Source organism: Xyrauchen texanus, chromosome 31, assembly GCF_025860055.1.
Source record: "Xyrauchen texanus isolate HMW12.3.18 chromosome 31, RBS_HiC_50CHRs, whole genome shotgun sequence".
Taxonomy (NCBI): domain Eukaryota; kingdom Metazoa; phylum Chordata; class Actinopteri; order Cypriniformes; family Catostomidae; genus Xyrauchen; species Xyrauchen texanus.
In genome coordinates, this window is record NC_068306.1 from 14,513,682 (window position 1) to 14,528,619 (window position 14,938).

At 37.9% G+C, this 14,938-nt stretch overlaps 1 protein-coding gene across 1 annotated transcript in view; it reads left to right on the forward strand.

The window, feature by feature from the left end:
- Nucleotides 1-14,938, forward strand: part of stom (stomatin) — a 17,451-nt gene continuing 2,513 nt past the window's right edge. Inside the window, exons 1-6 of the mRNA XM_052099811.1 lie at nt 1-177; nt 6,064-6,173; nt 6,444-6,516; nt 11,562-11,644; nt 12,515-12,718; nt 13,526-13,660. Of these exons, the coding sequence (XP_051955771.1) occupies nt 117-177; nt 6,064-6,173; nt 6,444-6,516; nt 11,562-11,644; nt 12,515-12,718; nt 13,526-13,660 (666 nt within the window). The 5' untranslated portion in view covers nt 1-116. The remainder of the gene's footprint in view (nt 178-6,063; nt 6,174-6,443; nt 6,517-11,561; nt 11,645-12,514; nt 12,719-13,525; nt 13,661-14,938) is intronic.

Consider the following 14,938-nt stretch of genomic DNA (forward strand, 5'->3'; position numbering starts at 1 on the left):
AGGGCTTGATCTATCCAGAACAGAAAACACACAAGGGTAACCTTACTTGAAGTCCATTTGAGGATCGTCTCCTACTTAATGTATTAATCCTGAATTACTCAAAGATATCTCCTACAATGGAAGACGGTAGAGAAACTGCTGCGATGAGGGAGCAGAAACGGAAGGATCGACAAATAGGTTGGCTACTGTTTTATTATTTTGTAATATCACGTGTTTGCACTGCAGTGTGAAAATTTGATTGATCCTATATGTTCAAATATTTATATAATAAATAAGCATTACTACTCATGTTACATTTCCGACGTTTCTATGCTGATATAGCGTTAAATAGGTTATAATAAAAATTGCCGGCCTGACTGTGCTGCTGCCTTGTTCATGTACGGCCAGTTATTGTTGATACCGCGACATGGGTGTGTCTTCATGCCCTCTCTGCCAAACTGGGCAACAACAGGTACTCATACCCCAACAACTATGGGACTATACAGCAGAGCATGTATTCTGTCAATGTTGTTCTTTTTTTGGTAGGCTGTGCTTTGATCTGCAAAAATGTTTACCAAATCATAGTACTGTATCGTGTAGTACACTATATTGCAGTCAGGGTCAGAAATGAATGGGGCAAAAATGCCACTGAAAGTGACAAAATATGCCCCGGAAATTAAAAATGTATAAGTAAAACATGCCCACATTATGAATTCCTTTTAACATCTGGTATTTTTTCTAATAATATTTTCCAAGTTTAAAACATAGGCTGCTATTACAAAATATTTTATGATGCTTATTTAAATGTATATATCACATTTTCTGAATTAAAAAGGGCATTAAAAAGAAAAAAGTAAAAGGAATCATAAAAGTGTGATTTTTCTTATTTTTTAATGCCCTCATAAAGGTACATTAATGAGGTTAAAAGGTAAAATAATGCCCCAAAAATCTGATCTGGGGCCAAATATTACACCATAATAAATGTTTCCCCCCTGATTATCAGAGGTGGGGACAAGTCACACATGGTCAAGTCCAAGCAAGTCTCAAGTCTTAACCATCAAGTCTCGAGTCAAGTCTCAAGTCGCAGTTCAGATAAATCAAGCAAGTCAAGTCAAGGGTTCACCCTAAGCAAGTCAAGTCAAGTCCTGATAAGTTTCAAGTAAAGTCAAGTCACACTACTAAAATAAATAGAGGTATATTTTTTCGATACATATTTATTTTTGCACAGAAAAGATGAACTTGTATACATATATTATGAATCTTATTTATTATACATTTGCTACATATTAATCATATGCATATCTGTGCTACATTAATATCTGAAAATAAAATAAAATTGTGTTGTTTACAGAAAACGTTCAGACATTAACATTACCTGTAAACATTAAAACAAATTTATTTTCAGTATGCACAAACATTCTTTACATTTTTAAAAATAATGTAATTTAAGGAAAATCAATTTGCAAAACCACATTTATCAATCAAATCAAATCAAATCACTTTATTGTCACACTACCATGTACACAAGTGCAACAGTAGGTGAAATTCTTGTGTGCAGTTCCGAGCAACATAGCAGTCATGACAGTGACGAGACATATACCAATTACAATAAACAACATACTTACACAACACAATTTACATATCAAATGTACACATACTTACACAATACAATAATTATATACAATGTACAGTAAACAATACACACAATATACAATACAATAAGGAGTATATGAAATATATATATATATATATATATGTATATATATATGTATATGTATGAAGTAGTATATTGAGGAGAATATGTTGACAGTCCAGTGTGAAATTATAGATGAATAAAGTGCAGTGCTAATTATTGATCGTGATAGATCAAGTGTTCAACATCTGACTGCTTGGGGAAAGAAGCTGTCATGTAGTCGGCTGGTGCGGGTCCTTTATGTGACCAAGTGTAAATGGAATCGTTTTGATAAATCAGAATCAGCTATCCGATCTGAGAAAACGCATGAAGTGGCCAGGTGTAACGTTAAACATAGGGTTGCCAACCACAACAGTTTTCTGTAGCCTTGTGTGAACTTATTCAATAGAATTAGACTTCTAGAATGTTCTTTCAAGTGCAAAAAAATATATTTTTTTAATTTAGTAGTTTTTCTTATCATAGCCAACAAATGTCTTCGGAAACTCCTTTTCCTCGATTTACTGAAGCCTATATGTAAAACGCATTTGCAGCTGCACAGCCGTGTATATATCTATGCTGCATATATCTATGCCGTAATTGGGAAAAGATTTGGTCCTTACCACAAAAATATTTTTTAACGAATAAAGTAAAAGAAGTATCCTTCAAAATAATAAATAAATTTTACCCTGCTAAATATTTTATGATTAAATATAAAAGTAATATTGACACAAGATGCTCATTTTGCCAAGTTCACACTGAAACTGTTTATCATTTATTTTGGTCCTGTTTCTATACTAAACGACTATGGGAGAATATTGAAACTTTTATTAAAGACAATACTCAGCAAGATATATCAGTAACTTTTAAATACATTATTTTTGGATACTTTGATTCTGATCCCATTAAAACAAAAACCTGCTTTGTAACTAATTTAATTTTTTTTTATTGTCAAATTTTATATCCATAAATGTAAATTCACCAACAACAAACCAATCTTTATTGTTTTTTTGAAAGAGTTTGAAATGTACCTTAACACCATCTCATCCTCAGTAAATAAGAAGGCGTTAAAAACATTTTTAATTTGTAATGACCTTAATTTATTTAGGCCTGCTCTAAGTGATGTATAACATATCTCACCCTCTTGACTTTTTTTTTTTATTTTGTTGTTTTTGTATCTTCTATTTTTCATTTATTGTTATTTTCTTCTTTGTTTTAGATGACACTGTACATATTGTTGTTATATTTGTACAGTTTTAATTACAATTTTGTTACAGAAGTGTATATTATGATTGTTATATTTGTATTGTTTGTATGCATAAATAAAAAAAATAAAATATATATATATATATATATATATATATATATATATATATATATATATATATATATATATATATATATATATATATATATATATATATCTATGCCGTCTGGCTCGCTCATAGGCTGTGCTGCGGCAACTGCACAGCCAATGGCGCGAGCGCGGGTCAGAGCCCGCCAAGGGGGCACCAAGTCCCCGAATTTTGCATTAAAGCAGGTCTTCGTTCATTCATAGTCTGTCTGACATATATATTAGAATAGAAGCTATGTGTCTGTCATGGATTTGCACTGAGTTGATCCTCAAAAATACGGAACAAAGTGCGTTCCGTATCAGTTCAATACGGAACAAGACTTTTATGTGTCAAATACGGAACGATTCCGTATTATACGGAACGGTTGGCAACCCTAGTTAAACAGCCCCTTAGAAATGTTTAGGTGCGTGCTAGTGATCACATCGGCGCCTCGTTAGCCTGTCATGCAGTAACGTTATGCGCAATGCTTTATAGTTTCCACACGCAGTCCACAAACTTGAAAATGCGCACATTTAATACATACATTATAACCTACATGCAATATTGAGCTGCCCGCTCATTTTAAGATGCCAATCAACATTAAAAAATTCAGGCTACGCCACTGTTATAATCAAATTCCCCAATAAGTTACATCTATTTAGACGTAACAGTATAATGATAATGCCATGGTCACATTTCTAATAAGAAAAAACATAATATGCCATCAAGGCCAAATTATGACAAACAGAAAAGATTAATTCATTACATTAGTAATCGTTATAACGTAGATCTTAGTGAAACTGACTATAAAGAGATTACTTTCTTACCTTTCCTTGTGGTTCTTCTTGATATGTCGAACGAAATTTGACGTTGTGGTTGTCGTAGTCGGATATTACGTGCTTTGCATATTTTGCAACTGGCAAATCTTTTTTTATAGGCACGGTCCAGTTCAAAGTCTGTATAGCCAAACGAGACAATTTGTGGAGCTCGACTACTGTCTGCCATGTTTGGCGCGGTTTGAATTGAGCAGCGTTAAAGGCACAGATGCCGATAGTGATGCTGACGTCACAATATATATATTTTTTAATTAATTGTATTGCTGTTTGTTTATTATAAGTTCAAGTCATTGTCGAGTCTTCCACTTCAAGTCAAGTCAAGTCTCAAGTAACTTGTTCTCAAGTCAAAGCCAAGTCAAGTCATTTTCGTACTTTAATCAAGCAAGTCACAAGTCCTGAAAATTGTGACTCGAGTCAGACTCGAGTCAAGTCATGTGACTCGAGTCCCCCACCTCTGCTGATTATATTATAGAAGTATATAGTATTTAAACAGTAGATGGCCTATATTTTGTTTAACAGTACACATTTACAGTAAAGCTGACTAGTAATTAATTTGGTTTGCCTGTATCAGAGTTATCGAGAATTCTGGATTATCCAGAATCTTTACTCTAAGCAGGGTTCCCACAGTCATGAAAAACCTGGAAATATCAGGGAATTTTTTAATTGTGTTTTCTAGGCCTGGAAAAGAAATGGGAATTGATAACATCTTAAAATTCATGGATAAATCATGGACATTTCAGTAGTGAATATAAAATAGTCTAATTTTACTCTGCCTAAAAATATCTTTGCTCTTGTGCAGAGTAAATCTTACTCGCAAGCCATAGTTACTTCTTATTTGTGAGTGGGGTAAACTTTTGAAATGGCACACAGATCGGCTTGAATTGTGTAATCCTAAATGACTGGAAAGGTATTGGAAAAGTCATCAAATGTATTTGATCAAAAAAAAGTTGGGGACCTTGCAACACTGAAACACTATGTGGTAACATTAAGTCTTTTATGAGTTTGTGGAATCAATCGATCGGAGTATAACAAATATAATCTAGCCTATATAGTACAAAAACAAAGATGCAGCAATTAATCCGATTCTCTTTAAATCCTGTCAAAATGAGTGCAGGTTAAGATATTAACATCATGTGGGGGATAGTCAGAGATTCTGTGTTAATACAAAGATCGCAGGGTCAGTCTGAGGTAGGGATAATCTAATCATTCCACAATTACTGTGATCACAGTCCTGTCCAATAATTAAATCCATAGTATTCAATCTTGGGTTTCTCCCAGAAGACTGTCCCAGCAGTTAAATGCAATAACATTTTTTTAAAAAAAGTGTAGTGCATCTGCAAAAGGACAGGGTTAACCCTAGTGTTTAACCCTTATTAAAGCAGATGCTACACTAATGCTTAATTTGGTCATAATGGACTGGGCTCAGCTTAGTCTTCCCTAACAGGCCACACTTAGCCTCTTACAGTTACATTTCTCTGCAGATCGATGGTGTTACTCAATTGATGACACTCAATGTAGGTGAGATTTGTAAGCAAAGCAATGTTAGTTTTGTTCGTTAATTTTTATTTTTAACTGTAGGGTAACGTTCATTTGTTAAGTATGACTTGATTTCATTAATGTGGGTAGAATGACAATTAAGACATAATTTATTTTTTTAAACTGAAGTGTGTCATTTTTTATTTTTTTTTTGCTGTATAAATACTTTCTTCTATCCCAGATTAGCTTAATATTAATTGACAGCTATGTACAAGTAAGCCATCTGTCAGCTGATTTCCCCAAAAATGGTTAAAACTGTGACACTATGGCGCTTTTGAATCATTGCTCATTGTTTGAGCATCCCGACCAGCCGGACACAGCAACATTGGCCCACCCAACTGTGTGAGTAAACTGGGGGAGTTTCTGGGAAACATGTTTGAAAACAATCAATAGTTTTGTAATTTTGTTTGGTGACACCAGTGGCACAGAAATTACACACTTCAGTATTAATGTTGTTGTACAGTATGTTTTTAATGTTGGTATGCGCTGATGAAGTTCCTTGATAAATACACAATGCGTACTATGCTTTAATGCATGCACTTCAGCTTGAAGCTATAAGATTTTTTTTTTGCATCTGTGTATTTAGTTAGCCCATCAGTTTTTTTGTTCTACATTAGGGTAATGTGCATTTTTTGTTTGATTCTACCTTCGTTATTGCATAGCAGTATATTGCAAGTTTATGCATATGCACATTTGTTTTGATTTTCAGCCTTGGAGAACACAGACAGTGACATTGGCTTGTGTGGATGGATACTGGTGCTGTTTTCCATTCTCCTCACGTTGCTGACTCTGCCTCTCTCCATATGGATGTGCATTAAGGTACTCAGTGGTGGTCTTGTAATCAGTGTGATGTCATAAGTCATGTGGTTATGCCGATCATTCCTGTATCAGTGGACTATTACACTTATTCAGTCACACCAGTTAGGGCTGTTTCTCATCGGTAATAAAAACCCTTATTGTCCCTTTATCTTGGTTCTTGTGGAGATGGCATAAGCCTGATAAAGGTTGCTATGCAACTTCTAAATGATTTAATAGAGATCCTTTTACCTTGTTCTCTAAAAAAAATAAAAAATCTTATTGTTCCCACAGATAGTGAAGGAATATGAACGGGCAATTATCTTTCGTTTAGGACGCATTTTGCGAGGAGGAGCCAAAGGACCAGGTAAATGAAAAACTCACACATATGAAAATGAAAAACTCACACAGTATTATCACACATTTGGATCCTTTGACCATTGTGATTTAATCAGTGCTGTTGGTTGAAGCATCTTGTCTGTTAATGATCATTCTACACCATTGGTGTCTGTAATCCGTGATTGTGCTTGTTTTGCTGTTGTTAGGTGTGTGTGTGGTTAAATGTGATCCTTTTTTCTTGTTTGCATTTGTGCTGTGGCCGTCCACCACAAAGCCTGTTTGTCACAAGATGCAGCTTGTGCTAAAGCAAAACAGAAGTGATCTGGTCTGCATTTACTGACCTGAATAAGCCAGGTTTTTTTATGTCATGCTAATTTACTTTTGGACAGTGCATGCACACAAACACACATTAAAGCAATTTACTCCACTCAGTCATGTGCAAGCTTCATACAAGAATCAATGTATTCAGGAAATATGCTTATTCCTCAGGAAGCTTACACAGTATGTTGCTGAGACATCTGCAAAAGAGTGTATCATTTGGAAAGCAATGCATTCTGTTTTAAGCATCATATCATATGATAGTTTTCGAACATCCAATAAGCATCTTAAAAAGGAGCCGATTCATATAGGCTACATTCACATGTAGTAAGTGTTTGTGATTGACAACCATATTTACTAATAGGAGTGATTCTTAAATTGTCCTGTACATACATACAGGTGCAATTCATAACTGGATAGATATAACCAAAGTCAATCCTCCTCTCTAATTGCAGTAGGCTCTCAGTGTAAAGGCTCAAACATACTCTACGTAAGTACGTGAACACAGACGCATCTTGCAACGCAATCTTGATTTCATGCATTGTTGCATTGTAAAATGTGTCAGCGCGCAATTCATAACCTAACGCAAGTATGCACTAGGAGAGTCTTACCGAACATGTTAGATTATACATATATATATTTTTCTTTTGTCTTATCAGCAAAAAATCACACACTCCTCAACTGTCGACATGTTGACTCCACCACATCCGGTATCGTGGTGCCTAAAACTCTTTCGCCCCCTTGTGGTCCGATGTTTGGAAGCACCAGAGCAATGCAAGAGCACATGTAATGTACTGTATGTACATCAGGACCAAGTGTTGGCCATGCATTGGTGAAGCGCTAGCATCTGTGTTTGCATAATTGCGTGAAGTATGTTTGTGCTCTTAAAGATTACGATTTTAAGCGCTCAAACAATCAAGTTCAGAACTGAGATTGTGGGAAATACCCATAAACCCTTGCACTTGAATAATTTAATCATGTTTGTTTGGGCAAAAGGAACATATTGGGGCATTTAATTGTTATTAAGAATTCATAGTGGTTTAAGCTCTTTTTAGTGTTATTGATGTTGTTTTACTGTAGTTGTTTTCGTGAAAATCACCATTAGTGTGATTCGTGTTCCCTTTGGTGTAGTGGAATCCATTTAAATCCATGTAATTTTACCTTATGCACGTAAATGTGCATAGCTGAAGTGCAGCTGTATCTGGACTTCTTTGGGGAATCAAGTTTAATGACTGACCTCAGTCATTATTTTCTTTTGTGCCAGTTATTTTAAATGAAATAGAAACAATAAAATACTGTAAATGTTAATTTGAAACAAGCTATTAGATGTTAATAGTGATGGGCATTCCGGGTCTTTTCAGTGATCCGGCTCGTTTTGCTCAGCTCACCAAAAAGAGCAAGCTCTTTTGGCTCCCAAACGACTCTAAAAAAAAAAATATGTTCCCCTTCTGTCACTCACTCGATGATGTGTCTTGAGAGCCCCAAACACCTTCAGATTGTTGAGAAAAGGCCAATGAGAATTGGCGAGTTGAATTTGCATGCCACACCCCATGACATACAGGTATAAAAGGGAGGCCAGCAGGCAAGTTCATTCAGATTTCTTCTTCAGGGCAGAGCGGTCGCACTACAGCAAGCTGAAGTCGTTTGCTCACTCATTCACCTTCTCTCTCAGAGCGTTGCTGTTGGATCTACGGTGCTTTCCAGCTGTCTCTCTCCACTCTGCACTCCGCTGCAAACTACACCCCTGGGCGCTTTGACAGCACTTCTGAAAGAGTTTATTTTATCTAAAAGTGTGTGCACAGTGACGTTGAACATCATTTTAAAGATGCGTCTTTTTAAAGATGCAGTTCCTGATCCTTCAGCTCGGCCGCCCTCACTACCCTCAACGGTGGGGTTGCCGAGGGTTATGCCACGAATCCCCAGGTGGATAAGGCGATCGCATTACACCTTTGCCCGTTGAGCGCCGCCACCTAGCGGAATCGGCCGGCACTCCCCTCCCAACCCTGTAGGACAACGTCGTCTCTGGCGACAAAATCCTACAGCGCTACCAGTCAGGCTGCCTCCGCCTTGCACGCCATGGCCCTTCTACAAGTCCATCAGGCTAAGGCACTAAGAGATCTGCACGAGGGTAGTTCCAGATGTGCTGCAAGAACTGCACTCGGTGACCAATCTCGCCCTCTGAGTGATGAAAGTCACAGCGCGTGCCATCGGGCAGACAACGTCCACACTCGTGGTCCAGGAGTGCCACTTATGGCTGAACCTGGCTGAGATGAGGGAGGCAGACAAGGCATGGTTCCTTAATGCCGCCATCTCCCAGGCCGGCCTCTTCGGCGACACTGTCGAGGACTTCGCCCAGCAGTTCTCGGCGGTGAAGCAACAGATGAAGGCCATACAGCACATCTTGGCGGCTCAAGAGTGCACACCTCGTCTGTTCGCCAAGGGCGTTCCCCCTACTACTCGCCCACGGCATAGAGCCCCCCGCAGGAGAGCGATGCCCCCCGCTTCTAAGCCGGCCGCCAAGACCCCTAAAAGGGCTCCCAAGCCTTCCTGCAAGAGAAGTTGGATGGGCAGCTGTCCGCCTCCACTCTCAAGGTCTAGGTAGCTGCCTTAGCATATCACGACGTGGTTCAAGGTAAGTCCCTCGGTAAGTACGACCTGATCATCAGGTTCCTGAGAGGCGCCAGGAGGCTGAACCCTCCTAGAACCCGAATTTTTCCCTCATGGGACCTCTCCGTGGTCCTCTCAGGCCTACGGAGAGCCCCCTTCAAACCCCTCAAGTCAATTGAGTTAAAGGCAGTCTCTCTGAAGACTGCCCTCCTGACCGCGCTCACTTCCATCAAGAGGGTCAAGGACCTGCAAGTGTTCTCTGTCAGTGAAGAGTGCCTAGAATTCTGTCCGGAAGACTCTCACGTGATCCTGAGACCCCGACCGGGCTATGTGCTCAAGTTTCCCATGACCCCTTTTAGGGATCAAGTGGTGAGCCTACAAGTCCCTTTTGCAAAAAACAAAACATAAAATCTGCTTAATGCCATCTAATATCTGTCAGTGAACATTTTAGCAATGTTGTGCAGATGGGCAAACCCACAAAAATATTACCTGCCAATTGAAAAAGCTCATATAAAATATAAAATGTACTATCTAGGCCTGCTACAATAGTCAAGTATATAAACTTCAGTCTAACTAGCTCAGTTAATATCATACAGGTCTGCTCAGCTGCACATAAAAATCTTGCATAACCTAGTCTTTTTATTTAGATAGTAATAGGTTTTAGTGTTAAGCAGGTCACGTTATGTACATCTCTAACATTTTTTGTGAGTCAAATTCATCTGACCAAATGTTTGTTAACCATTCATTTAGTTTGTGGCTCTGTTGCCATGGTGTGGCATGCTTTTATTGTCTGAAATGTATGATGAGCAATCCTGAAACAGGTAACCACAGTGTTTTGTGGTCACTACGGTGATAATGTGATTATCATGGATAATTTCATGGATCTCGACGTATGGCATATTTAGATAGAAATTGTTTTAATTACTTCATGGAGTGATGTGCAGCTCTGCCTATGTCTCTGGTGTATATTCGGCAATGCTGTGTTTTGGAATATCAGCCCGCAGGGCTCTCCCTCCAGGAATGAACTTGTGATGATTGTGTCTATTATTAGTTTGTCAACTTATCTTTCTGTTGCCTTGAATGCCAACTGAGGGCTTTCACTCAGAGCTTTCTTTATCAAACATATTCAGAAGGTTCCTATGACCACCTTGAAATATCATGGAATTTAAAAATGTGATTTCCTGCCTTGAAAAATCACAGAAATAATTAAAATCCAAAAAATGTCATGGAAAATGAATGCATTTTAAGATTCCTTATCCATTAATCACAAATAAAAATAATACTAGAAAAATAATTCATAGGTCAAAAGTTTGGAAACCATGCTTTTAGGATTATGTGTTTTTTGTTTGTTTTTTAAGTTAAAATGTAGTTCTTGGGTGCTAGATATCCTTTACACTACAGCTTAGGCTTGGGTTATGGCTTGGTTCTTGGTTTCTAAAACTTGGCCTCTGAGGGACAATATGAAGTGGGCCCCTCCTCCTCGACCGTATTTAGGGGTGGAATGTGAGTGGAATTTTCCACTGTAGAGTATACAAACGGAGTAGACTTACAAACCCTGTCCGCTCTTTGGGAAAACCTCCCAGTTTTGCTTGGAAACTACAGGAATGATAAATGCCACACTAACTGAATGGCCTGCTCACACACACAGACCTACTTGACTTACTAGTCACATATTGCCAAAAACTTTTTATTGTCCCTGTTGTGTTTTGATCCTGTCCTCAATCCTTTTTTTTACTTTTTTTTTTTTTTTTTGCTATGTCCTGGTTTTAATATTTAAAATATATCAGATTAACCACAGATGTAGTTCATCACATTGACTATGGGTATGTTCCACTAATTTTTGACAACCAGAAAGTGTCACCTTAATTTGAAATATTTCATCTGTTGTTTTATCATCCTATAAACTGAGGTCAATGTACTGTTAAGAATCAAAGCAGATGTCAGCTTGGTCATTCATTATTTTTGTGAATGTAGACAGCTGAGTCCAGTTGGCAGTGATAGAGGAATTTGGTCGGCTGCCAGACATGATCTACTCAATGTAACTCTGAGTTACTGATTTTAGTGATGACACCGCTCACGCTCTGAGTGTCTACCGCTGTTGTTTTTATGTGTCTTTAATGTTTTGTTGGGTATGTCATCTCGCCACAGGTCTGTTCTTCATCTTGCCCTGCACAGACAGCTTTATTAATGTGGACATGCGTACCATCACCTTTGATATCCCCCCTCAGGAGGTGCGATCCCACACACAGACGCATACACATTTTAATCCTAAACTTCAGTTACTGACCTGTGAACAGCATAAGACATACTGTAAATAAGCCAATATATCCATCCATATATCTATATATCGGTAGCTAATGTACAGGATAAGCCAAAGTTAACAATAGGTTAACATTGCTAAGAATGAAACACTGTTGCTTGTTAAGGAAAGGAGAGACTAGTAAAAATTAATTTAGTGGTAATCAATATTATGCCTCCAAATGCTGTAGATTAAGCTTAAAGTTTACGTATATAATGTCTGCACCACCAAACGGAATTTTAAAAATAAACTTTTTTCAAAATATCTTTCTGAAGATGCCCACCATTTTATCTTAAACAATGAGATAACAAAAAAACTGAGCAATTTTCATAGCGCCACAGAAACGAATAGCATACAGTTTTCAAGAATTTTAACCTATGAATGGCTTACTAATATTTGTCTCTGTATATTAAGCTGGGATAGGAGAAAGTATTTGAACACAGAACAATTTACATACTTCAATTGTAACTTGGATATTCCTTTAAATAAGTTCTCCTATTCCAGTTTACTATGGAGAGCCATTGGTAGGTTGATTCTTCTGAAATGTGAAAACAAACTGGGTAAACAGTTGTATTCTGATCAGTGGAAGACATGGGAAGTGTTTGGGAAAACTGTTTGAAAATAGTAATTATTTTTGCAATTCCGTTTGGTTGCACTGAAATTTCACACTTCACATCAAGAGACTCGTTATCTAGTTTAAGGTTGCGCTCCTTAGTTTGTTGCCTACGCAATCTCACTATTTGGAGTTATTTGATGAAATACTGTATGGGTACAGTATGTCTGTGTGCATTCATTCTCATAGGTGCTGACAAAGGACTCTGTGACAGTGAGTGTAGATGGTGTGGTCTATTACCGTGTGCAGAACGCCACACTGGCAGTCGCCAACATCACCAATGCAGATGCAGCCACCCGCCTGTTGGCACAGACCACACTGAGGAATGTGCTGGGTACAAAGAACCTGGCAGAAATCCTGTCTGACCGGGAGGAAATCGCCCACAGTATGCAGGTAACACACTAAAGCCCAAAGTATACTTCAGTCAGATGCGAACTCTTGAGCGTCTTGCAGGATGCGTGACGCAAATCTCGTCATCGGCAGAGTGTTCGAGCACTGAATGTGCACAGCCAGTTTTTTCTAACTGCACATCTTTGAATGTGCAGAATGCTGGAATTATTTGCACAAATTAGTCGGTAATATTCACATTTGAGCCATTGCTGTCTAGAAGAAATGCTAAAAGATGTAATTATATGAAAGATTTTGCTTGAAAACAACCTAAAATGTAAATAATTTTTCAGTGGAAAAACTTGACATTTATAGCTTGTTGACAGTTGTAGTGCTAAACAATTTCTTGCATGATCAAATTACTTTTATTTGGTGTTTTTTTTAACCCAAAAAGTTTGTTTATTTCAAACAAGCAAGCATTATTTAAAATCGATGCAAATTTATATTTGATTTTGAATCCAAAATCTTCAAATATAGTCCAAACTGGAGCTAATGTGTCCTTGTCAGATCATATGCAATACTCCCATGATTAGAGCCTGATTTCTTATCTGGCTGGTTTGGGGTAGACCTGATTCAAGCTGACATTGCATAATATCAGGCCTTGTAGTCACTATTCCTCAGTTGGTTTGCTGAAATATCCAGCCTGAATGCATTATCACCTTCCGCGGAGGCCCAAGCCCGTCGTTCGCTCTCTCTGAGTATTTTCTTCATGGCAGGCACATTTGGCGCAGTGCTCCCATTCTGAGATGTGCAAGAATTTAATCTCTGATGGGGAAGTGTTTAACTGAGACTTGACTCTTTGGTTTTTCTCAGTCCTCCCTGGATGATGCTACAGATGACTGGGGTATTAAAGTGGAGCGTGTGGAGATTAAGGACGTCAAACTGCCCCTGCAGCTCCAAAGAGCCATGGCGGCTGAAGCTGAAGCCACCAGAGAGGCCAGAGCCAAGGTACTGTATTTAAAAAAAATATATATCATAAAGAATGCATTGCACATATTAAAAGGGACATAATAAAAATAATAACAGATGTCATTTATATAGAAGTCTCAAAGGTCAAGTACAAAGAACAGACTGTTTAATGGTGGAAAATGATCATTGTAAACCTCAAATGCAATTGACCCTTTGCAAAGCCTTTCAAAAAGCATTTCTGACCAATCCTGTCTTAGCAACTGTTGCCGTCCGACATTTCTCTGACAAGCGCTTGCTTTTTTCCAACAAGTGTCAATGGGAGTAATGTGTGTTTGAGTAGTTTTTAGTGGAATAAAAATGTCAGATAAATATGCATTACAGTGGCACTCTTCGTTCCAGCCCACGTAAGAATATTATCATCAATTCTGTTTATGAGAATATTTTGCCAAAAACTGCACCGTTAATGGCAAATCTCCCATTCATTCCTATGGGAAGAGCGAGTGACTGTTACCAAGGAAGGCAGAGCTTAGCAAAGTGTCATTTGTTTTTGATGCTCAGAACCTTGAAAATTGGACTTAAGCATAAAACAAAATACAATTCTTAAAGTGTAGGATATGTGCCATTTCATAAGTGCAAATGAATGGGAGAAACCTAACATTGAATGTGTCTGTGCCAGTTTCCCTCATTATCCACATATACACGCGTTGGGGTGATTTTCATTATGTAGACAATTTCAGTGAGATAACAAGATTTTGCATGGGCAGACACATATATTAATCACACCCAGTGTGTACGGTGTGAAAGTATGTGAGCTAAATATTAATGTTCACAATTCTGTTCCAAGGCTACTACAAAACTCTATGGCTAAATTAATAAACAATGGAAGCCAGAAGTTGACAACTCCTTTTCCCATTTCTCTGTGTGTGTTTCCCACTAATTTATCTGATGATTTATGTGAGTCTGTATTTTGATATTTCCATCTATAGGCTCGTTAACCTCCTGTGTATAATATAAGTTGGCCCCCAAAAAATGTGCATATGCTCTCAGAAGAACATGGGATATGAAGTATATTGAGTTTATTTTTTGTACACAAGTGTCCTTCAGTGCTCAGTCTAGATAAAACAAGTATCTTTTCATCAAACAAATGCCCCTGCCTACATGAACCACACATTGAGATGTGGGAAAACCCTGTCCTAGTTAGGAAATTGTAAACCGTACCTCTCTGAATGGCAGGCCACAAAAAAAGTGTCAGTTAATTCAGTGGTTCTCAAGTGGTTTTGTTTCAGAACTCAGATTTTCCATTAAACGTCATTTAGT